This window comes from Laetiporus sulphureus (assembly GCF_001632365.1).
Source record: "Laetiporus sulphureus 93-53 unplaced genomic scaffold LAESUscaffold_5, whole genome shotgun sequence".
NCBI lineage: Eukaryota > Fungi > Basidiomycota > Agaricomycetes > Polyporales > Laetiporaceae > Laetiporus > Laetiporus sulphureus.
This window is the reverse complement of record NW_024468514.1, coordinates 523,354-546,987: the sequence shown is the minus strand read 5'-3', so window position 1 is coordinate 546,987 and position 23,634 is coordinate 523,354. Positions and strand designations below refer to the sequence as shown.

Below are 23,634 nucleotides of genomic sequence, written 5' to 3'. Positions count from 1 at the left end.
GTGTAAGAAATCAGTCGACATTTACACACAATTTTCTACGTTGATAAATCGCACCATGTCTGCCGTGATAAGAGAATATCAATACGCGGTCACGTGCGAGACTGAAGCGAGTTTGATGTCCGTCGGTTAGGCGCCTCGTCAGCTTGCTCTCTTTTGCCAGCTCATTCTCTCGTTCCTCACTCATGCTGGACGCTGATGCTCTTATCGGTTTGATTTGCCACACTCTTGGCTGCAGTATTGTATCATCATCAGATTTCTCAATCTAGGCTGGCCTCAGGCTCCCTTTGGCTGGTGCCGCCCATCATGATGCGACTCCCCATCTCTGATTTATTGAAGCAGTCGACTGCTCCGTGTTGGGACTGGAGCAGACAGCTATCTATTTGTGGCCTCGAAGGATGCCTAGACAGTCTCCGGGTTTCACTGTTTGTAGGAGCTTCGACCGAGCGACTCAATTGTGCTGCCTACGGCGTTAGGTCGTGAAGCTGGATCTTCCATCTATTTAGCCTCACGTATCGTTCATCCGTAGCAAGAGATTTCCATCTTAGGGGCATCCGCCGAATCAACTCCCGCGTATCCCCAATGGCAACGAGGGTACCTGGTGGAAAGGGTAAACACTTCGTGGGAGCTGCCCGGTAGCTCAATTGGGATGATGGTAGTTGCTCACGCTGGTCCTCACCTCGAGCCTTCGTGTTTTCTCAACGTAAGTGATTCCCGATCAACTCGGTCGGTTGAGCCGAATGGCTCGGCGAAGAAGGCGTGGACTTTTTACGAAGGAGTTTCTTCGACGTATATGAAAGCTATTGGGGCCGGAACTTGTCATCCAGCGGAATGACGCTACAGAATAATACATGTGCGTACTCTTCGCGAACACCCCCGCGGACGGGTTGTGCAACAGGAGCTAGGCTGTCGTCATCGTCATACGGTGCCAGTCGTCAGGCGATCCGCGCATGAACCCTCTCGATGGAGTGCTCAACCGAATGCTTCGGGCTGTATCTCACGAATCGCAAGGAGTTGCAGAACGGTCTCACACTGCAACAGTCAACATCTGAAAATAGTGAAGCGATCTTCACCGACAGATGCAGTATTGTCAGTGGCCCCTTTTAGACCACGGACGGGACGTGCAGGTAATCCTAAGTTTAAGCGGATTGGCTATCAGTTGACGGGTTTGCAGGGCTGATAAATCTGCAACATCTGGGTGATTGCCCGTCGCGATCATCCCGATCGCTACGCATAACGCCGGAGCTGGATCTCCTTGGGATCCACCGATCCCTGGACCCGGATGATGCGATTGAATGGCGCCATGGCTCAGCTCAATTCACATTGGTGAATAGTAATGGTATCACAGCGGTGGCGTTCCACTGAAGATGGCTGCGTTAGCGAGCACACCTAGCTGTCGATAATCGTGCCGGAAGCGGCGACACACGGATCTCAACGTACGTGTATTGCATGGGCGGTTTAGTAAGGGTGGGTTCTTGAGCTTTGCCTCCGCGCGTGATCCTCGGAGCGGACTACTGAGAGATACTGAGAGATGGCGATCATGCGGTATCCCTCAAGCCCCTTATGGCGTCTGAAGGATGGTGGGCTCGCATTTGTGATGTCAATCTTCTACTCACGGCGATGCTATCAATAGAGCAGGGAGTCATTCATCAGCAGCGGTGGCCCAAAGGAGGAAATTTACCTCCGCTCTCGCAAACAAGCAGGCTGTTCCAAATCACAATCTGCGATGACGCTCTGAATCGCTCCACCTTGGCAGGTCGGTGACCGAAGGTCTCGGGCAGTGTACCCGAGTCTCTCGGACAGCACGGTGGGATGAGATGGTTCCAAAGGAAGTGAGTACTTCGTTGCAGTTTTCAGCTGGCGGCAGACGTTCACCCTGAAGTGTCACTATTTTTCACGATGTCCGTCAACCGCTGATCGCAGTCGAACGTCGAGAAGTTTACTTTCTACACCGAGATCGCCCGCAGTACCCACGAGGCACCGATAGCGAGGCTGCACTGCAGCGGAGAATTGGTGCTTTCTTTATGTAAGGCTGACACTGAATCGACGATTGTCCATTGGAGTGGCACGGTGGCGATGACCTCTTATACATAGCACGAAGCAACATGGAATGTCGAAATGAGCACCATTCCGGTTCGCATCATTCACATTCACCATCAAAAGTCAAGCGCCTTTGTATTCTTTGATAGAACTTGATCGTGCCCACCTTCGTGGGCCTAGAACCCAAACACACATCAAAGAATACGCGAAACGTCCATCTGCACGGTGCACTCATGCGTTGCATGAAATTGATAAATCAACCGGCTCTCTTCAGAAGGAGCAATCAAGTTGGCTTGGCTGCAGGTCATTGGTGGCCGCCCTAGAAAGTCAGATGAGATGTTTGGCTCCTGATGAGGTTTGGTGCAGGAGACTTAGTAGCGCGGAGCCTCGGGCAACACGAGGGGATAGCCGAGGAGTTGCTGTTAGCGCCTCAGCGCTACATTCGCGGCCCATATGGGGCCGCACCACGGCAGCATGCCATGTACAAGCCGCCGTGCTCATACAAAGGTACGCTATTTCCCTTATGCTTGCACCAGCACTGTGTCGATGACAATTGCAGGTTGCAATCTATAATGATGTCGGGATTTGCATGCAGATTCCCATCATCGGGATCCTGAGCGCTCGCGGGTTACACGGGCTTTCCCATTACGGTTGATCCAGGCTTGTTGCCGAAACCGATCCGTCCTGTCCATCGAAGATGAGGGTCCATACTATTGCGAATTCAGATAGCTACTGTCAGAAACAAGTTCGATTTCCGCAGAACTCGCGTGATAGAAGCCACCCGCACCGAACACTTTATATATTGGCTTCTCCGGCAGCCCTTCCCCATCATCGATTTGACTCCATCCCCCCCTCTCCTCCGCAATATGTCGATTCACTCATTTCCTGACACTGTGGATGTCCTGATCATTGGAGGTGGTCCTACCTCGCTCATCACGACGTCCGTTCTCCTTAAGAACGGCGTCAAGGTACTCGCAGTCGGTGAGTTCCGTGTGCTTTCATTGAGAGTCAGTCATTGATCCCAGCACAGAACAATATGACCGAGCTCAACAGGCTCTCTACGGTCGAGCATGCGTACTTTACTCTCGATCACTTGAGCTCCTCGACATGAATGGTCTGTACGAGACCATAGCTGACACAGGCTTCATCACGAGGTAGGTGCGATCGCAACCTTATATTCCGTCACTCACAAGCTTTTCCACAGGAGTGCAGTAACAGTCAAGGAAGGACAAGTCGTGCCAATGAGGGGCTGGCATTTCGTCCAGGAGGAGATAGATGGAAACACGTTCTTCGACTTCTGGTTCGTTGCGAGTTTTCCTATATGGATCTGAAGGAACATCAGCATGCTGACATGGTTGCTAGCCTGAACATTCGTCAAAAATATGTCGAGGATGGCGTCGGCGGAGCTGTCAAAGCTCTTGATCCAAATGCGTTCCGATCCCCTGTGAAACTGATCGATTACGTTCTCGACAAGTCATCTGACTATCCCGTGACCGCGACACTGGAATTGAAAGATGGCGAGCGTGTTCAAGTCCGCAGGTCAGTAGCTTTCTATGTTATCGCGTTGCGTCTGGACTGCTTAACCTCAGCGGTTTTATTACACAGCAAGTGGCTCGTAGGAGCCGATGGAGGGCGATCGACTATCCGATCTTTGAGCAACATTGCCTTCCCTGGTATACAGTCGCCTCATAAATGGGTGCGTCTTGACGCTATTGTCAAGACCGACTTACCGGGCGCCAGGAGGACCGCTGTCGCGATTGAAAACAAGGTTTACGGCAATGTTCTGTGGCTACCGGTCGACAACGGACGCACGCGGATCGGTTTTGTCATCAATGACGAGATCTATGGCACAGACGGCAAAGGAGTGACAGCCGAGATTATCATGGAGGAAGCAAAGAAGGCGTTAGCGCCGAACAAGCTCGAGTTTGTTCAGTTGGATTGGTGGACAGTGTACGCGATTGGCCAGAGAGTCGCGGAGACATACAGGAAGGGCCCTGTGATTCTGGCTGGAGATGCGGCGCACACGCACTCGTCTGGAGCGGCGCAGGTATGTGAACATTCTCAAGCTGATATGAACTACTCCCATGCTCCTGCTTCGCGTTGTGATTTTTATCGACTCCGAGACTGCCAGATCCATCAGATTAGCTGATGTTTTTGCGCGTCTTCCTAGGGCATGAACACCGGTATTCACGATGCTACTAACTTGGCGTGGAAACTGTCAGGCGTCGTGAACGGGTGGTACAAGGAGGAGGTCCTTGACACGTACGAAGCGGAACGTCGCGCGTCGGCACAACATCTCATCGAGCTGGACCGAGATGTGTCTTCCCTGATTTCAGGCAAGATCCCAGATCACTTCCATGCCCCTCCAGATGCGGACTTCAATGATTATCTGGATCTTGTGTTCCGGGAAAGCGCAGGGTTCACCGTCGGATTGGGCATCTCCTATCCGGAGAACTTGCTCAATCTGGCTAGCCCGTCCAACAAGCCTTATTCGAGTGTCACCGTGGGACACCGTGCCCCGGATGCACCAGTGTTCCGCCCCGGCCACGGATTACCTCAGCGACTGCAGGAGCTCGCTGCTTCCTCCAGTCGCCGGTTCACCCTCCTCATTTTCGCGGGCAAGACGCATCCAGTCGACAGCGGTGCACGATTGGACGAGGCAAGCGCAGAGAAATACCGCAAGCTCCGCGAGTACATCGATTCTGTAGAATCCTTCACCCGAAACCTCGCGGATGTCTTCCAGAGCTTGACGATCTTGCGCGGGGAGGGCGCGCTGCAACCTGCAGAGACCCTTGGCGTATCACCCCTCGGGAAGGTTGTCTACGACCAGACAGGCGAAGCGTACAGCAGGTACGGCGTAGATCCCGCCGAGGGCGCCATCGTGGTCCTTCGTCCGGATGAGATCGTTGGTTTCGTTGCGCCTGTGACAGGTTGGGACGGCCTTGCGCAGTATTTCGGTCGCTTTGTGCAGTCTGTCAACAGACGAGCGGAAACTGCGCAGCAGGAGTTCAAGCATGCCGTCGGGGAGCTCTCCGTGGAGGGACAGGAGGAATCTACGAAGCATTCGTCGCTTTGATGGGTGCCTGGTCTTTGAGAATACCGTTGATGATGATAATATCGCGAATGTATGTCGTTATGCAAAGCAGGCGGAATGTATACATATAATGTTGATACGTACTATGAGGTTAAGGGATTTTACCTGCCTGGCAAATATCCTTCAATACTGCGAACATTGTGTAAAACTGCCGAATCGCCTTCGTAGCATTCCGAAGTGATGCAAAGAAGAACGCTCCCCACGTTTGTGCACATCATTTTGCGAGCACGGCATTGTGCAATCCGGAGCGTGTGCCATAAAAGCATATCAGACTCTAAGAGACTATACTGCTGCATTCATGCACTTCGAATGTTCGCAATGAGCCCACAGCTGAGACCTGAAGCTTGAAGCTTTGAAGGAGAATACGGTGGCATCTTGGGTGGCATGAGCCACAACGCGATCACATGATCGCATTGTGGACGCGACCCAGTGGCTCAGGCGTTAGCGCCCAGCCTCATGCCACATTCGATGCTGCGCCACAGTGGCCCAATCCCACCTTGTTGTTTCCCTCCCCAACCTCGGCCACTTCCTTTGTCTCTTACAAAACCTACATCTCATTTAGATGAGCACACATCCAAGTCCACGCAGTCGCAGGACTGCTCAAAGGCATGCAATTCGCGACACTAGGATACCTTATCCTTTGGGTGCCAAATTCCCACTTTCGGATATCCAGCTGGATCGGCAGATCGCCCTTCGTGAACTTCTTTGGCATGGACGACCGAGTCGACAGGAGCGCGTATTGCTTCCAAAGAAGCGCAAGCGGACGCCAGAGCTCGCGAGGGATCTCCCTGAGATGATGGACTGGCATGTTACGTACAGGCGGAAAGTGAGTGCTATACTAGATCACCATCACAGCACCGGTCTGAGCGCGTGGTACCCTAAGATCTCCCACAATATCCCTCTACTCCAGTTAAGGATCAAGCGCCACGAGCGGCGCCACGACGTATTCGGGGGGCACTGCTGTATGCCGGCTTCCATTCGCGAGGCTGTTGCTCCTTCAAAACGATCGCACCTGAAGCACGCGGCCAGCATCATCACTATCAAGAAGGAAGGCCGTGGTACTGCGAGAAGTCGGCACTGTGTACGGCGTGCCCCGTACGACGTCCAGTGGCGTGCCACAATATACAGCCGAAGTGGTCTCGAGGCCAGCTGCACCGCTCCTGGGACGGAATGTATCATCACAGGATATAGTAGACCACGAAATCTTGCTTTCTCGAAACAAAACGACATCAGCGATGTATCCCCGTCCACCTTTGCAACTTACGTGCCTGCTACAATGCATGAGACGGCTCTTGTGGATGTGAGTCTCTAACAGTGTGGCCACATCGCATTACCCTTGTATTGACGTGCTTGACAGGAAGTTACGATGTCGCCAACGAAACAGTACACACATGACGGCCAAGACATGCTAGACATTACCATGCCTCAGCGGGATCCACAAATTGTCGCGACCGCAGCCGCAGACGCCATCCAAGGTTCTGCAAACCTATCCACGAGCTCATCCAATCAGGTTTTCTGGAGCATCGAAGAACCTGTAAGCCAGGAGGTCGGCATGTTGGAAGAGGTGAACGGTTCCATTACAATGCTATTTGTCGCGTGGTGTTCATAGACGATGCCTCACAGGGTCCACACATTGTCGCGACCGCTGCCGCAGACGCTATCCAAGGTTCTGCAAACCTACCCACAAGCTCATCCAATCAGATTTCCTGGTGCGTTGAAGAACCTGTAAGCCACGAAGTCGGCATGTCGGAAGAGGTGAGCTATTGCAATGCTGTCTGTCAAGTGGTGTTCATAGATGGACGCTCCAGGTTGAACAGAATCAGACTACAATCACATCTACATCTCCCGCTCCCCAACACCTGCTCGACATACCTGTGGTCAGCATGCATGATCATGCTGATCCACGACCGACAGTATCACACAACCTACCCACCATCGCTGCTGCTGTCCCACAGACAACACAAATGATAGGCGACCCGGTCACGGAAGTTTTGGACCATGGCAGCGCAATGGTCCAGTTGCAACTTCAGGCGCAGGCCACTGTCAGCGATGAGCACACCGGGAATATCAATGTATCGTATGAAACCGCTATGGCGTCGACGTTACCACTGCCAGCAGAGATTGTGCAAGACATCGGCAGGGACGAGGTCAACGCACGATCTTGTCTCGGCAGTGAAATGGGAACAACGAGCGACCATGGAGACCGAGCAGTTATCGCGGATGTTAGGCAGGAACCTGAAGCGCATGAGATCGTTGATCGAGTACATAGTACCTCCGAGGTCAACCTGTCTCGCACAGAGGCAACGGAAAACGTTGCACCGAATGAGATGAACGACCAGTCGGCAAGATCCCACGATCGGAGCGAAGAGATACGCGAAGACGAGACCGAGGAGGCAGAGAACAGCAACAATGGCAACTCATCCAGCCTGCATGAGGACGATAGCTCAGCGACAAGTCCCAGCGAACTTGACCCATCAATGTTTGAAGATGACGAAGAAGTGGTGAGAACCGTTAGAAATGATCGATCTCGACGAAACCACTGACCATTTCGTCAGGTCATAATACCGAGGTTCGACCGATCCCCCGCACCGAGTCCCGAAATGCACACGATGCAACTGCCTCCGGTTGATGACGGGCTGCCTGACTTTGAGGAGTACGAGGAGGATGGCTACGACCACGGCTACATTGCATCCTATCAGACTGCTCCTGAAGCGGTCGTGGAGGAATTCTTGAACGCTCTCGGCCTCGAACCGACCTTGGCTCACCCTGATGCACAAGTTGATGACGATTTCGACAATGGAGTCAACTCGCTGGAGCAGTCGAATGAAACCGTTCAGAGTCCTCTGAATGATCTCTCCGCGCTCAACGAGGCTCTCAGTGAGATGGCTAGTCCACCTATGGAGTCGGCGAAGGGAAAGGGGAAGGCAAGAACAGACGCTCAGCAGGACTGGGATGATGATCGGGAACCGCCTGAGTTTGTGGAAGGCAGTTCAACTGGAAAGAAGACTGTGGCTGATGACGGAGAGCCGGACCACGGCGGAGCAGGCCAGGTGCGAGAAGAAGTAGAGCAGGAAGACGACGATCAAGGCGAAGGCGACGAGGGTCATTTGTACGAGCACGCTCCTTCCGCGCCTGGGAAAGATACCCGGAGAACAGGGAGGCGATTAAGGATATCTGGAGGAAGAAATGCTGCCCAATGGCTTTACGTGATCAATTCCGAAGCGGATACCCCGGTCGTCGACCCTTCGGTGAACGACCTTTTAGATGCCCTCTCAGCTGTGGCAATTTCCTCTACAGCCTGACAGGTGTCAGCCCACGGCCGATGCAACGATATTTGGGCCATACTTTCATTCAGTGTGATCCCAAGCAATGTAGGAGGGAACACGCCAGGACATCAATCTGGGACCATCATCGTACTAATGAAGCGAGCATCCATGGTCAAGCTTATGCCACTCGATGCCCTTAGGGAACAACCGCTCAAGTCCTTACCGACCCTGCGAGTCTCGAGTTTTGACTAGATTCATCACTTTTGCATACCCCCATAGATCCTCATCGTGCATCATTTGATTCATACCAGCACAATATCGCACGACCCACTGGACTCTTTTCATCGCATTCGCATGTCGTGTTGTAGTTCTACTGATACCACAGGTCGACGATACTAACTTGCCTCTAGGGTTGTACTAATGACTTCGCCGTCTGTAGTTGTAGAAATGTGGGCAAGCAGTTACGTAGTGGATATAATGTACGGTGTAGTAACAATTTCTTACACGAGTGCATGTCATGGCCGCCTGAGTTAGTAGCGCCCGTTAATCTTTAAGCTTGGATGAGCGCTTAACTATCACCTCGCTCCCGGTGTCAAGGCTTGTGCTGGAATCTCCCAACAATATTTCTCACTACGGCCTGTGATGTGCTGTCGGCCAGGACACAGGTGAAGCTACTGACGAGAGAATGTATCTTGGCGTCACATCGTATTTCGGAGGGGGTCTTTGACTCAACTTTGACTCACGAAACTCTGAAAATGTCTTGAACATCGCTTCCAGTACTGTAGTCTCTTTTGCTCTTATTGTAGCAAGCACACTTCGGCTAATTTTAAAATCATTTAGCCCTTACAAGACTCGAGATCGGTCATCTCAACGATCCGATGTGAATCGTTGGACTTCCCGCCTAATGTGAACGGAAGCAGGCTCCTTCGTTTGTGGTGTTTCAACGCACAAAGACCACCGTCTGGTAGGCTTCTGCATATCTAGTGCTCATGAGATACTCTGACTTCCCTTCCTTCATTCATACAAGCTGCACTAGCTATCTCCTGCCATCGCTCATTCACAAATACAGATTTCTGAGATTGGACATGAGTGGATACGGTTCAGAAAGATGTGATGGAATAATAAGCCGCCTTGTCCGCATGGGTGCGATGTTCGTGTCATGGTCAAAGTCAGGTTTGCCATGCGCATTTGCTTCTCTAATGGAAGGTGGCTGAAAAGTCACGCAAGAAGTTCCTCGAGGTTTCTGGATCCCAGAACCTACCTACGTGCGAGTCGTATCCAATGAACATTGAAGATTCTACGTCTACTCACGATGAATTCACAGATGTTTCGCCTCATGAACATCGTGTTGAGCGATGCTCAGGACACATTTCCATGCTTCTCGTTGCTTCTAACAGCAAGGTGGGACACATGTTGTTTCCTGGCTGCTTCTTCAGACCACCTTCTGTGAAGCAGCATTCGCGCGAAAAACGCGTCGAGGGCGCTATGCAATATACGGCTCTCTACACTGCGCAGCTGGTTCCGTTAGTCATTCTTGCCTATTTATCGGCAGAATGTTAGCGTGATCTCCGGCTGCTGCACACCAGGGATAGTCACTTGTATAAGTACCTCAAGATTCGTCTGTGCCAGCAGCTGCAGTACCTCTTCATCTCTAGACCAATAAACCATGACAACTTCTCACGGCGACTCTCCCTACCGCGATCCACTCTCTCACTATGGTCGCAATATTATCGATGGATACCATGACCGCGTTCGTAGCTGGCACGGACCCATCGGGCTGCCTGACTTGCCGCACGTGTTCGGCAGCGTACTGCAGCAGCAGGAAGAGACGGTAGACAGGAGCCTCCTCGTGAGTTCTGCGGAAGGTCCCTTGGTGCCTATGCCGGAAGATGCAGTGATTGGCATCATTGGCGGTGGTGTAGGCGGACTGTACGCCGCGATGATGTTGGAGTCTTTGGCTATAAAGTACGAGGTGCTTGAAGCATCGGACCACGTTGGAGGTCGGCTGTTCACGAAGAAGTTCTCAAATACTCCTTATGACTATTACGTACGTGATTGACCCTATTTCACAACCAAACCCTAAGCGATGTTTTGTAGGATGTGGGCGCAATGCGCTTCCCGGATACGCCCATGATGGCACGCGCCTTCAAGCTCTTCGAACAATTGAAGCTTCCCAAGGACAAGTATTTCTTCGAGAACGACAACAGCACCCTGCTCTACAACAACATATTACAACCTCGCCGCTCAGCCAGCTCATATCCAAAGCCTTGGGATATCAAAATTCCCGAATCATTCGATAATCTCACCTGGAATGCACTGGTAGACAACGCGATCAAGCCGTTTGCTAAGAAGATTGCTCAGGATTTCAAGAACAATACGAACACGGGTTGGAAGTTCATGATGCAATACGACCAGTACTCGACGCGCGCGTACATGTCTGGAAATCGTGAAGACACAAAGTCTGAACTAGACCGGCTGAACATGATGCCCTATCCGATCTCTGTAGTCAACTGGTTGGAGACATTTGACAAATCTACGGGATCATTCGATAAAGCGCTTTCAGAGGCCGTCCTAGACTCCTTAGCCTTTGCATTCCCAGTCAAGGATATAAAGTGGTATTGCATCGAGTGAGACCTGCTTTTCCTTACATAATTATTTGCTGAATCCTGTCTTTCTTGTCAGCGGTGGCTCTCAAGTCATCACTGATACCATGAAGAGTCAGCTGAAGTACCAGCCAACTGTCAAAGCCAGTGTGACGGCAATCTCGCTCGTAGAAGACCCCGATCCATGGAAAACGACGGTGCGGCTTTCCTTTCCGAAGGGCCAGTCCAAGCCCTATGCACACGTTATCAATACCAGCACACTCCCCTGCCTGCGCGCGATGGATCTCAGCCGTGCCGGCCTTGACGTTGATCAGAGCACGGCACTGCGCGAGTTAACCTGCGGGCCTGCGACCAAGATCGGCGTGAAGTTCACGGATGCCTGGTGGCAGGACCCTAAGATAATGAAGAAGTACGGACCCATCGTCGGCGGGCAGTCCTTCACCGATCGCATGGTGCGGACCGTCGTCTATCCGTCGTACGGCGTGAACACCGACACGCCGTCTGCTGTCCTCATCGTAAGCTATGCCTGGACGAATGATTCTTTGCGATGGGGTTCCCTCTTCGGAGCCTCCACCTCTGATCAGCTGAAAGAGATTGTGTGTCGCGATCTTGCGGCCATGCATGGTTTCGAGCCTGTGGAGGGCGTGGCGTGCCTGAAGTCCAAGTGGGTGGAATGCTCCCCCTTTAGCTGGACAAATAATCCGTACAGCATGGGTAGGTCATATCAATCCGCATTGGTTGTCACTGCTGACCGTGATTTGGGTTAGGTGCATATGGCTTCTTTGGTCCAGGCCAATTTACACAAGTCTGGGAGAACCTCACTCGTCCAGCGGCAAAAGATAGACTGCATTTCGGTGGGGAGATGGTCAGTGCTCGTCATGCGTAAGTTACATTCTCTCATTCTGCTAGAGTTGTTTTTTAATTCAAATCTCGCGATAGCTGGGTCGTCGGTGCACTTGACGCCTCCTGGCGAGCTGTTCGCGAGATACTTCTCTTGAGTCGTCCTAAACTCCTGGATAAATTTGAGAAATTGTGGGGACCCGACGAAGATTGCAATGATACTATCATGCTGAGGCAAATTGCTATGTCGCACTATCTGCAGCGCCAGAAGCCGAAGCAATCAGCGTGACGTTGCTCATGGCCTTGTTGCGTGAGTGGATATATTCATTGATGATGGATCTTGCAATTGACGTGCGGTTTAGAAGATAGGTGATTTCAACGATGGTTCATGTAACTCGTTCTGCTATCCGTCCTAGACCGCGATGGAAGGGAGATGACTTGTTCAACATCCTCGATGTGATACATGATGTATTCCAGTCATCTGCTCTATGAGAATACATTGCACGATCGCGAGAAGTGTGACTGTGTTCATCGTTGACCGATGATCGATGGAATCTGGAAGATGTCCACTTTACGATGGTGCACAGGCTGATAACGACCATGTTCGTCGATATGCATTTCGGCGCTTCTTTTCTTGTCGATAGCGCCCGTTCATCATCACTAACTTTGGCCACTTCCTCATTTTATTGTACCGCATCATGGCTCAATGCGACAGCTAGAAGAACGGTGAACACATCCATCAATTCTGCAGTCATGTGACAACATCAGAATATTATGTTCGGCGAAAATAAACGGCGTGTCGTCATCCCTGATAGTATCGCAGATACTCATCGGACCAGCCGTCTTTGCATGATGCAACTTGTCTGGAATCCGTACGCATAAATGCTCAAATAGCCCAGGTGGCACGCGACTGGACGTCGTTCAGTCAGACGAAGAATGAAAGGACGGTAGGCCGCCTTCTTTTGCCAGGTGTTCAGGATGCTCCATCACATCCCCGCCGTCAGAGCCGCATGCTTGTCATACGAGATTGGATTGAGTTTTCTATGATATACTATGGTCGCAAAGCCGTTCAGGGACTTCCGAACACCTTCGGAGGCTCCTAGAACCGGTATATATGAATAGAGGTGCGAGTTCTGCTCGCAACGCTTATGATTTCGATATGGGGCTATAAAAGTTAACGCATTTCTCTCCTGATTGTCATCTGGAGGATATTGCAACGGCATCGATATCGATTCGATTGTGAAGTGTAGTCTGGCAGGCCTCGCCTCATGACTATTTCTATTTCCTGGACAGGTGTTCCATGAAACACGAGGTCGAGAGTTCTGTTATTCTCCGCGTCTATTGGCTGGTTCTTCTGGCTATAATCGTTGCGATGCGGAGTATATGCGGGAAATGCGTTGAAGATTCCATGAAATGTCCCGTTTAAGCTCACCGCAGAGCTGAATCCGCTAGTCGTTATGTCTAATCCCTCGAGGAATACTAGCATGACCCAGTGCGCCTATCGTAACTTAGGGATGCCCGTTCACATAAATTTTGTGCACACCGTCTCTGTCAGCAACCGCAACCCCCCTCCGCCCCTACGAGATGGTTCTCTACCACGATCCTCTTTCGCACTTTGGTCGGAATGTCATCAAGGATTATCACCTGCCAGTGCGTATGGCACCGTTGACCCTTTCGTTGCCTGCACACGCTCCCCAGACGCTGGTCAGCACAGTTCAGCAACCGGATGGGAATGTAGATCGTAGTGTCCTGGTCGGTGCCAAGCACCCGTGGGTACCCATGCCGAGATCCGCCACGGTCGGTATCATCGGTGCAGGTGTAGGCGGACTGTACGCTGCCATGATGCTAGAATCTTTAGGAATACAGTGCGAAATCGTAGAAGCCAGTAACCGCTGTGGAGGCCGGCTTTTCACATACAGATTTACGGATGCCAAACACGATTATTACGTTCGTCGTCCCTCAATCTCGTATATTTTACTTCAAATAGTAACCTGCCTGCTCCAAGACATCGGCGCCATGCGTTTCCCAGACTCTCCTGTCATGAAGCGAACATTCGATCTCTTCCAACGACTCCAGCTTCCGTGAGGGAGCTATATTTGGGAGAACGACAATTCCACCCTGTTGTATAATGGAATCCTGCGACCCCACACCTTCGGAAACGCTACAGCATACCATTGGAAGGTTCCAAACATTCCTGAGGATTTTGCTGAATATAACTGCGACACGCTCTTCGACAATGTTGTCGATCCGTTTGTCCAGGCGATCGCGGATGACTTCAAGAACGACTCAAAAACCGGGTGGGATCTTATGATGCAGTATGATAGGTACTCGACCCGTGCGTATATGTCCGGAAGGCGTAGTGACACGAGGCCTGAGCTGCATAAACTCGGACGAATGCCGTAACCGACCGCTGTGGTCGATTGGTTGGAAACGTTTGAGGACTCTACTGGGTCATTCGACCTAGGATTAACCGAGAGTGTGCTCGATTCCCTCGCGTTCGCGTTCCCTCAAGAAGAATTGAAGCGGTACTTCATCGAGTAAGCGGCCGTCTCCTTTTTGCAGACCGCTTCTAATTTCTCTACAGTGGCGGCGCTCAGACTATTGCTGACGCCATGGCGGCTACCCTATCAAACAAACCCATTCTCAAAGCCCTGTCGCAGCGATCGCACTAAAGGATTATGTCATATTGTCCGTCAGCCATCCGAAGCCTGAGAAGAGCGTGAGGCTTACATTTGTAGACGGACAGACCAAGTCATATGCACACGTCATCAACACGAGCACCCTGGCAAGTCTGCGGACTATGGACCTCAGCGATGCGTACCTCGATCCTGCGCAAAACATGGTGTTGCGCCAGCTGACCGATGGGCCCGGTGCTAAGATTGGAGTAAAGTTCAAGACGGCCTGGTGGGAGGACCCTCGCGTTATGACGACGTTCGGTCCCATTGTCGGTGGACAGTCTTTCACCGACCGTATGGTGCGCACAGTCGTCTATCCGTCCTACGGCGCGGGCACCAGCCAGCCATCTACAGTTCTGATCGTCAGCTACACGTGGACGGTAGACGCCGTGCGATGGGGCGCTCTTCTCGCCGACAGTAGCGGGGAGAGGCTCAAAGAAATCGTGTTGCGCGATCTCGCCGTCATACATGGCTTCGACCCCGTGGAGGGCGTTGCGTTCCTGCGAGAGCAGTGGGCGGACCATTTCCCGTTCAGCTGGATGAACAACCCTCACACTATCGGTACATTTCTTCTTTGAGCTCCGCGCTATGCCGTAGCTTACCGGAGTATGTCTGTAGGTGCTTTCGGTCTTTTCGGGCCGAGTCAATTCATACAAGTCTTCAAGAACTTGACCCGTCCTGCAGCCAAGGGCAGGCTACACTTCGCGGGCGAGAGCGTCAGTGTTCGTCACGGGTCAGTCGTCATCTCATTACATCACATATTTCAATTCATGTAATTCAACAGCTGGTTTGTCGGTGTACTAGATGCCTCTTGGCGAGCTGTGCGTGACATTGTTATCGCTAGTTTTCCTCAGCTGCTCGATGGCTTCGAGCAGAAGTGGCGAAAGGAAGCAAACTGGAATGACAGCATTGCTGCGAGGCAGTTTGCCATCTCAATGCATTTGCAGGGGAAGAAGTGGTTGTGGTTCAACGTGCCTACTCATAAGCCAGCAATCAGAGCATACTTCATACTTCCAATGCTCGTCGTCAGTCGTTGTAGACTGCAGAGGTGTTATAGTCACGCGATGAATTATCCGAGAATTCTTACGCTAATGGCGGTTACGCTCAGCGACCTCATCTGGTTAACTGCGCTAAGGCCTGAGATGACGGCCATCTGCACATGAATTTCGTCGATGACATTAGGCTCGTTCGACGACTGCGTGTGATAGCATATGGAAATGATAAAGGGCACTCAGACAGGAGCACTGTCAGTGGGATCCAGGGATTGTGAGGCAGCAGTATATTCATACATCTAAGATTGAATATCACGAGGTTCGCTTATGCTACTTTAGTGTACACTCCACGGACTTACTGAGATCTACATAAACCTACAGTAGTCCACAGCATGAGCACACTAGCATGTACTTCCAGGACGCATATAGCAAGGCTACAAGACAACGAATGAAGTGCCACATTTCAAGTAATCAGATACACACGTAAGACGGAACAAGATAAATATTGCGATTGGAGGCTTGACTTCCGACAAATCATGAACAACGAGCATGCCGAACTGATCAGAACGAGCAGCAGTGTGTACAATTCAATGTCCAATGAGGGGCATTCAGTTCTGGGAGAGCAAGTTTCCTCTATGGTCGAGGCCAAATACTGCATAAGACAAAACCATCAGCAAGGCATCTTGCCAACCAACTGTTTGAATACGCACAGTTAGCTAACTGGCGGACGCTCAGACCTGTTGACGCAAGACCCACTCTCGTCAGCACAGATGGGCATATGAGAAACACATCACTGGTACTCACGTCCAATCTTCTTGCCGTTGCCCTCTCCGAGACTTCCATCTGCAAGGTTCTTCTTGCGCTCTTGCAGCGCGAGGACACGATCTTCAACAGTATCTGCAATAACCAGCCGGTGAACATAGACAGGGCGACTTTGACCCAGACGATGCACTCGGTCGAAAGCTTGGCTTTCGATGGCCTCGCTCCATCCGAGGTCGAGCGAGATCACACCTAGAGACAAATCGATCAACGACCAATTTGAAGCGGCAACCATGAAAGCGACGTACGGTTTGCACGAGTCAAATTCAAGCCCACTCCACCACACTTGAGACTAGTGTCGACGTCAGTACACGTTCCGGTGCTCAGGAGCCAGGACACACCTCATCAGCAGTATTGTCGCTTTGTCCTTCGACATGAAAACGCGAACAGCCTGCTCACGCTTTTGTCGATTCATGTCGCCTTGGTACCTGTTAACTGCCGTCAGAAATGGCGAGCGAGAATGAGAAGGAGTGCACACACTTGACATGTAAGAAGCCGTTCTCGGACAGGTAGTCTGATACCAATTGAAGGCAATGAGTCCATTGAGAGATGATCAAGGTCTGTCGAATCACCGATCAGACGAATTTCGCGTTGCATGACACAGTGCATACTTTTTCATCAAGATGCGCCTCGGCCCATGCCTTAAGCGTCTCCATCATATGCTGCACCATCTCGTCAGCGACCACGGCCATACTTAGAAATCAGATGAGGCTTACCTTCATCTTGGTTGAAGGCAGAAAGCGCGGCATCAATTTGATCTGCTCCGGCGGAACCTCAATGTCGGGCTTCGCACCACAGATCACGTCGTCCTCAACATCAAGCTCGTCCTCCGACGACAGGACGACCACGCGGCGCTTTCCCAGTCGCTTCTTTCTCGCATGACGCGCGCATTTCTCCTTCTTATCCTCGTCGTCTTCTACAATGAAATCGCTAAGGCCATCATCCTCGTCCTCATGCTCCGAGTCGTCTTCTGAGTCATAGACGCGCCTCTTCTGCGGCTTGCGGTTCCTAAGCGTCCTGCCAAGTTTAGGGCGGGCATCGAACATCGCTGATAAGTCAAATGACTCGTCTGTATAGTCGGCAGGCCCGCCGTCGATATCGTCATCGCAGGGTTCAAATGCCGCGCGAGAGAAGAGCTTCTGCATTGTGACGGTTCTGCGGCATTGAGGGCAGGGTCGCTCATCAGCTTTATATTTTACATTCTCGTCGCCGTTGTCAATGGGCTCCGTGTTGAAAATGTTCGCTGAGTGGATATGAGGTTAGCCGGAAGTATGAGAACGAACACGACACATACTCATGCACTCGCGGCAAAATACGTGGGCACATGGAGTGACTACCGGGTCTGTGAAAGCATCGAAACATATAGGACACTCTTCATCATCGATGGTGGCGTCAGCAGACTAACGCATGTTGCACGATGAGTTTGAGTGGTAGTGTCTTATGTTGATGCAACATACCTGCTTCTCAGCTTCCATGCGCTGCAACATGATCTCCTGCATTTTGTTTTGCATGTTCGTTACAAATTCCGGAGAAATTAGTTGCCTTGCGCGGCTCAACTCGTAGCGTTTGCCGTGATTCGCGTCCTCCAGCTCATGGGCAGTGACAAACGCCATGCTTTCTTCTTGGATCAAGCAGGGATGGCAGCAGATTTGGCGAAGGCGAAGAAGTAAGACGAGAACTATACAGAGTGATGAGACATCTGCTAGCTGGCCATTCCTGTAATTTCACCTTGATGATAGTTTCTAATCGACGGAGGTAAGTATATGTACGACCGCGAGCAACACAAGAACATACTTTAATACCGTCCCGGCCCGAAGGAATCTGTTGAAGATAGCCTGTGACTTCGCCTCGACCTAGCCAATAAGTTAATTCATGTCTAAAGAGGTGATGCCTTCCGAGCGATGCACCATCTTGTATATATCACGCTCTTCCAGCGAGAACTGAAGTTTAGTCAAGATGACCTCCTTTGAAGGAAGCTCTATCAACCGTTTGCCATCGAGCATCTGTGAACGCAAACTGAGTCATACAGCCAGCAAAACGGATGTGCTCTTTACCGAGTCTTTCTTCCTGCGAAGAAGCATCGATACGAAGATAGTCTGCAGACGAGCAGTCGCGAGAGTAGCTGTGTCACTGTCGCATTAGCAACGCTACAGAAGCATAGCCTCATCAGAAACCCACGTTGCTTCTTCTCGTGCTTCGCAATGTGACCGTTGAATTCATCCCAATCATACCACGGACGGATTCGAAGAAACCGCAGGAGGCCGTAGGCGTCGGTTAAAGAATTGATAATGGGCGTTCTACCAGGAAGCAATCACCGTCAGCCCCGTACCGCAAGACAGCGAAGGTAAGACAGTGAAGGTGACGCAGTGACGTACCCCGTGAGGCACCATCGGTATTTCGATTGAAGCTGTGTGACCGCCCGAGAAATCCCTGAGTATTGCGAAAGTGAGTATATAATGAATTTATATTACCGTGGGCCGTGGACACGCACTCGTACGCCTATTTCTAATATTCTGTGCCTCATCCACAATCACCCGGTACCACTATGGTAATGCATGGGACATGGCAGATGAATATAAAAGTTTGCTGCTACTTACCGTCATTTGTAAGAGCAAGCCATCTAATGTACACGTGTGAAAATAGTGCTTGAGAATGGCTGCGATAAAGGTTACTTACTGCCTTGGCTCTTCCTCTTCCTCTTGAATGTCTGTGCGTCATCTGAGTCGCCGTCTATAAAGTCGTCTACCTTGCTCTGTCTCTTTGCCTTGCGCTTGGCGATCTTCTCCTTAGCCTCTTCATCAGGCCACTCTAATGCCAACGTCTTCGCTTTATGAGCATAACTGTGACGAATGAACAATGCGAAAAACGTCACCTGAAACGTTGTGAGAATGATGTCGTATTTCTTCAACTCATTCAACTTCGTCGGCTTGTTCAAGCCTGATGGATGCAATTGTATATATCCGATTCTTGAGTAATGTGCCATTTAGTCACATACCGTGGTATACAAGGCATTTCAGATCACATCTAGTCTTCTCCTCGATCTCCAACTTCCATTGATCGAGCAAGGCGAGCGGCGCCACAATGAGGTTCGTCTTGCACAACGGGTCCTCCGACTGGTTAGCGACCATCACCGCAATCCTGCATGATCCGTGAAGTCAGATCATGCGACACGCTAGAGATCCCACCGGACTTACATCTGAACAGTCTATATGGGGAAAACGGGAGGTTCATTATCTACCGCGCAGGACCCAATGACAAATGTCATTTACCTTCCCAAGTCCCATTTCGTCACTCATGCATCCGCCCCTGTAGGAACTCTTCTCCTTGCCAAGCATCCAAGCTACGCCTATCGTTTGATGAGGCATCAGCGCAATCTCCATGCCTGGCAAAGGCATGTATTGGTTATCGAGCCCGAGTTTCTCCAGAGCTTCATCGACGCTGGCATTGCCATCGAACTGCTCCGCATTTCCGGCAGCGACGAGGAACTTGTCTATGCTGGAGGAGATAGTGACGGTCAGTATATGCGCTCAACCTAAGCCGACTATTTGCAGGACATACTCATCAGCCCGCGCTATAGGACCCGCAAATCTGTCGCACCCACGACCGTAGAAATTGCCGTCTTCGCCGGAATGCTCGTCGAGTGAGTGAAGCACTTTATCATCTTCACTATCACCATCACGAGTGTCACCTCGCTTGATGTCACCATGCGTCCGCAGTCCGCGAAGATATGCGTCGCGATCGTAGGCAGAGGGAAGCCTTACGTTCGATCCTGAAGCGGCTGGCTGTGATGCAGCAGAGTAATCCATGACTATAGGATTGACTCCGGCTTTGACATAGCCGTGTGGGAGCACTTGCGTGGCTTCTTCTACACGAATAGAAGCAGGAAGGAATGCCGACACGGTCGCATCTGCTCGGATGCATGCGGGAGGAGCGACCGGCGCGGACCTAGAGATGGAAGCGGTACACTTCTCCTTCCGAAGCCGCAGCTCTTCCAACTCTTTGTTGAAGCTTGCAATCATAGTCGAATCTGCTTTCGTTTGGGGGTACTTCCGCAGCGTCATCTTCAGGAGCGTCTGCACGTCATCTATCCTCATTTGAACATCTGCGAGCATCTCATGAGTATCTGCGGTACTTGGCTGTGGCGATGGTGGAGTTGATGATTGAAGCATGCTGGGGTTACGATTGGAAAGTGCGAATGGTTTGGTGGGGCTCTCCAGCTTCACTCTCTTCGGCGACTGCATTGCACCTTCTCCAAGGACAGCATTCTCGGATCCACGCAGTGTCCTCTTTCCAGGCTGTGTGGTGGGCGGGTGCTGCATGGAAATCGCCACATTCCCAGACACAGGAGGTAAGTTGACGCTGGGACCACCCATGAGGCGCGCGCCATGGAGCGCATGGAGATTCATCGTTGAACTTGCGGTAGTCCGTCCCGTAGACTGAATAAATAAACGTGAATTTCTGCACATATGCGCCTATAATTTTCAGCTGCATACTGTGCTGGACACCCGGCCTGAATCATGTACCGCAGTATGATGCGTTGACATCACGGCGACAATGACAAATGTACAAAAATATGTATATGGAAGCCGTTTACCGGCCCCGTACGGCCAAGAGCGGAAAGAGGGCGAAAAGGAAAGCGAAGGCGTCCCGCCACAGGACGCGATCAATATATGCGGCCGACCGCGTTGTTTGCTTTTGTTTATGATGCGATCCGCCACTGCCATACAAGGTCACCGCCGCCAACCAACCGTGATGCTTCTCGGAGCTTGTTCTGGAATTCAAAAAACGCGTCGGTGGCTGAACTTAGGTCACGATATCTCAGAGGATAGTTTTACTAGCATAAATACGTATTCGATGGAAGGCTGTCACAAAACTCCTGCTCGAGCTTGGCATCATTTTCTGATCCTCGCACAGGTGCAGGGTCTCAGCTTGAAACATTCAAAACCCACGGACAAGATTCATAGCTACACCACACATTTCGCAAGTTCATCCTGCGCACGCGTGAAGACACGCAGCTGGCATTCACACTATTTACTGAATAGTCATTAAGTAACATATCATCCATTTACGATCAGAAGTGTTCAAAATTGTGCGAGAATTTCGCACTGCGAACAGCGAAGTGTGCTATGATACGTCTTGCATGAGCCGCGAGGCAGCGGGAGCGGAGGGGATCAAACCGTGAGTCAATCAAGCCACAAGAGATTGTACAGGACGACACGCTCCATACTAGACATACTGATATCAGAACAAAGTAAGTTCCACCCCCCAAATCACGAACATACTGGAAACATGTTACATAAAAAAACCCCACGGTGCCAAAAATCGCCACATAAACAAAACAACAGGACCGGTGGAAGTTCCAAGTAGGATACCCACAGAAAACCAGCCAGTACAACGAGCGACAAGGTCTTACAAGCATATGAGAGTCCGATATAACCGCAGGCCTAAGCACGCCTGAATGAAAATCGCCTTTTCCACCTCTGGAACAAAGGCATCCGCGAGTCCACGGAACTTATCGAGGAACCACTGCGCGTGCTTTCGTTGCGCGTAAGATCCGCATTGGTTGAATGCACCTCGATGCATTCTAACTGCGTATGGCTAGGGACATCTGGCAGATTCTTCTCTTGTCCCTCTGGTACCTCAGCCGCTGGTTGCGGCAATGTGAACGGGGTGATACCATACGCCTCGGACGAGGAAAAGTCAATGACCTTTCGCGGAACGAACATTGGCAACATTGTCGTGTCCGGGATCAGGTGCCGGGTGCACATAACAAGGACTACGTTCACGAATCCTGCAAAATATTTACAATAATCTGATATCAAACCGAAGACGTCGCGACGAACCTTGCATGTTGAAGATAAAATCTGCAAAGATTGTGACCCAAAACGGCACCGCTCGGAGATCGAAGGAGATGAAGCGCGCTACGGCGACCGGCAGAAGGCATATCGTGTAAGCTATCTGTAGATATGGTCAATCGCAATAATCTAGAGCTTTTATAGGGAGGCCCACAGGATGCCTGCAACATGGGGCCAATGAGAATGTCAACGAAGACCCAACAAAACGAGAAAAAAAAAGATGCCCTCACCAGACCATCCGAGCCGCGACGCTCATCATTGCGTTGTCAGTGTAGTCGCGGCTGACGCTCAGGAGCCACCTCTCTCCATGGGGTACGAATCGAAGGCGCCACTTGTCATTCGCGATGATAAGATTGCCACGGACGCGTAGAACGATCGCGGTATACAGAATGATGGAGCACGCAGCAGACAAAAATTCCTAGTCATCAGCAATTAGCTTGTACCATGAAAAATGGATGGCTTGGCCGTACGAAGAAATACTCCAGCAACATCTGCTCTTCAGGGTATTCGTGCGTGATCCAGCACCTATCAGCGCCATCAAAACACTGAGCTGGCAAATGAAACATGCTACGAACCAATAACCTGAAGGTCCGAAGTAGGAACTTTCCTCTGCCTTCTGGATAGCGAGCGGACCGATCGCAACAACAAAGCCGACAAATATCCATCCAGAGGCAATGAGGACGATGCACGTGCGATTGGTCATCCCCCGTCTTAAAAAGAGGAGCATGAAGACGTGTACTGATAGGGCCGCAGACCTAATATGCGTCATCACAATGGTTTTAAGTGTTGCGGCACGCCCCTCACCATACTGCGGAGGCCACGTTGCCGCCATTCTTGAGGCCGCCTTGCGCGCCACAGAATCGTCCAGCTTCCACGGCTCCGTCCATTAACCACTGAAGGTCCATCATGGATGCGATTGCTTGGAGAATATTCGCACAAAGAAGGGACACGAATATTGGGATGACGTGGGTGTTGCGATAGCATGGTGGCCGCACCACCATCACCTAAAGGTGCGCGCATGAGCCGACCTCCGCAATCTCAGAAGCTCTCTGATGCACCATGAGGAGGATCAGGACGGCAGCACCAGACAAAGCCCCAGCGGCCACCAGGCTCTAAGAGCAAATTCATTAACATAGGCCTAGGCGCTTCTCTAGCTTTTTACCTCTATACCGGCCATCTGAGCCGCTCCATATATCACCGTACCAGCAGAGGCATCGCGTTCAGAAAGCAAGGATACCGTCATGAGTTAACCAGAATACGCTCTGCGTGGAGAAGAAATGACCAGACCAGTGAAGGAGTGGGACCCGCCGGGGGAACAGGAGGCGAAAGTTGCTGAGAACCACGGCACATTGCGAACACGCCTCGAGGTACTTGAGGTAAGCATTCAGGGACGTCGCACGCCCATCACATCTTTCACGTTCCACTCGCAATCAAGATCAACGCAGAAATAACA

At 51.3% G+C, this 23,634-nt stretch overlaps 7 protein-coding genes across 7 annotated transcripts; 5 read left to right on the top strand and 2 right to left on the bottom strand.

Annotated features, from left to right (window-relative positions):
• Nucleotides 1-654: 654 nt before the first annotated feature.
• LAESUDRAFT_422648 (uncharacterized protein) lies at nt 655-1,983 on the top strand. Its single transcript, XM_040902393.1, has 6 exons — nt 655-850; nt 903-1,124; nt 1,172-1,323; nt 1,378-1,464; nt 1,754-1,829; nt 1,880-1,983. Exons 1-5 carry the CDS (start codon nt 829-831, stop codon nt 1,811-1,813), a joined length of 543 nt encoding a protein of 180 aa, XP_040768108.1. The 5' UTR covers nt 655-828; the 3' UTR covers nt 1,814-1,829; nt 1,880-1,983.
• Nucleotides 1,958-2,779, top strand: LAESUDRAFT_422629 (uncharacterized protein). The gene is made up of 3 exons (XM_040902392.1): nt 1,958-2,130; nt 2,187-2,544; nt 2,597-2,779. Exons 1-3 carry the CDS (start codon nt 2,103-2,105, stop codon nt 2,652-2,654), a joined length of 444 nt encoding a protein of 147 aa, XP_040768107.1. The 5' UTR covers nt 1,958-2,102; the 3' UTR covers nt 2,655-2,779.
• A 124-nt stretch (nt 2,780-2,903) lies between these two features.
• LAESUDRAFT_644750 (FAD/NAD(P)-binding domain-containing protein) lies at nt 2,904-5,113 on the top strand (the record flags this gene model as incomplete). Its single annotated transcript, XM_040903875.1, has 6 exons — nt 2,904-3,018; nt 3,068-3,191; nt 3,242-3,337; nt 3,400-3,576; nt 3,643-4,084; nt 4,208-5,113. 6 exons carry the CDS (start codon nt 2,904-2,906, stop codon nt 5,111-5,113), a joined length of 1,860 nt encoding a protein of 619 aa, XP_040768106.1.
• A 5,223-nt stretch (nt 5,114-10,336) lies between these two features.
• LAESUDRAFT_645022 (amine oxidase) lies at nt 10,337-12,129 on the top strand (the record flags this gene model as incomplete). The annotated part of the gene is made up of 5 exons (XM_040903895.1): nt 10,337-10,444; nt 10,495-11,024; nt 11,080-11,714; nt 11,768-11,882; nt 11,940-12,129. 5 exons carry the CDS (start codon nt 10,337-10,339, stop codon nt 12,127-12,129), a joined length of 1,578 nt encoding a protein of 525 aa, XP_040768105.1.
• A 1,168-nt stretch (nt 12,130-13,297) lies between these two features.
• Nucleotides 13,298-15,656, top strand: LAESUDRAFT_711566 (uncharacterized protein; the record flags this gene model as incomplete). The annotated part of the gene is made up of 9 exons (XM_040906844.1): nt 13,298-13,343; nt 13,396-13,490; nt 13,539-13,787; nt 14,022-14,175; nt 14,305-14,377; nt 14,538-15,076; nt 15,134-15,248; nt 15,300-15,540; nt 15,573-15,656. 9 exons carry the CDS (start codon nt 13,298-13,300, stop codon nt 15,654-15,656), a joined length of 1,596 nt encoding a protein of 531 aa, XP_040768104.1.
• Nucleotides 15,657-16,115: 459 nt separating this feature from the next.
• On the bottom strand, nt 16,116-20,732 carry LAESUDRAFT_755872 (uncharacterized protein; the record flags this gene model as incomplete). Its single annotated transcript, XM_040912094.1, has 24 exons — nt 16,116-16,159; nt 16,218-16,244; nt 16,312-16,518; nt 16,575-16,618; nt 16,668-16,754; nt 16,807-16,886; nt 16,938-16,988; nt 17,043-17,465; nt 17,526-17,569; nt 17,621-17,726; nt 17,784-18,004; nt 18,055-18,068; nt 18,121-18,179; nt 18,234-18,329; nt 18,381-18,448; nt 18,505-18,623; nt 18,702-18,756; nt 18,818-18,869; nt 18,924-18,946; nt 19,003-19,263; nt 19,322-19,464; nt 19,521-19,531; nt 19,596-19,821; nt 19,885-20,732. The coding sequence occupies 24 exons, from the start codon at nt 20,730-20,732 to the stop codon at nt 16,116-16,118; spliced, it is 3,309 nt and encodes a 1,102-aa protein (XP_040768103.1).
• Nucleotides 20,733-21,770: 1,038 nt separating this feature from the next.
• Nucleotides 21,771-23,182, bottom strand: LAESUDRAFT_645108 (uncharacterized protein; the record flags this gene model as incomplete). The annotated part of the gene is made up of 7 exons (XM_040903899.1): nt 21,771-22,117; nt 22,170-22,284; nt 22,336-22,342; nt 22,412-22,599; nt 22,652-22,706; nt 22,757-22,936; nt 22,986-23,182. 7 exons carry the CDS (start codon nt 23,180-23,182, stop codon nt 21,771-21,773), a joined length of 1,089 nt encoding a protein of 362 aa, XP_040768102.1.
• Between the last annotated feature and the right edge of the window lie 452 nt (nt 23,183-23,634).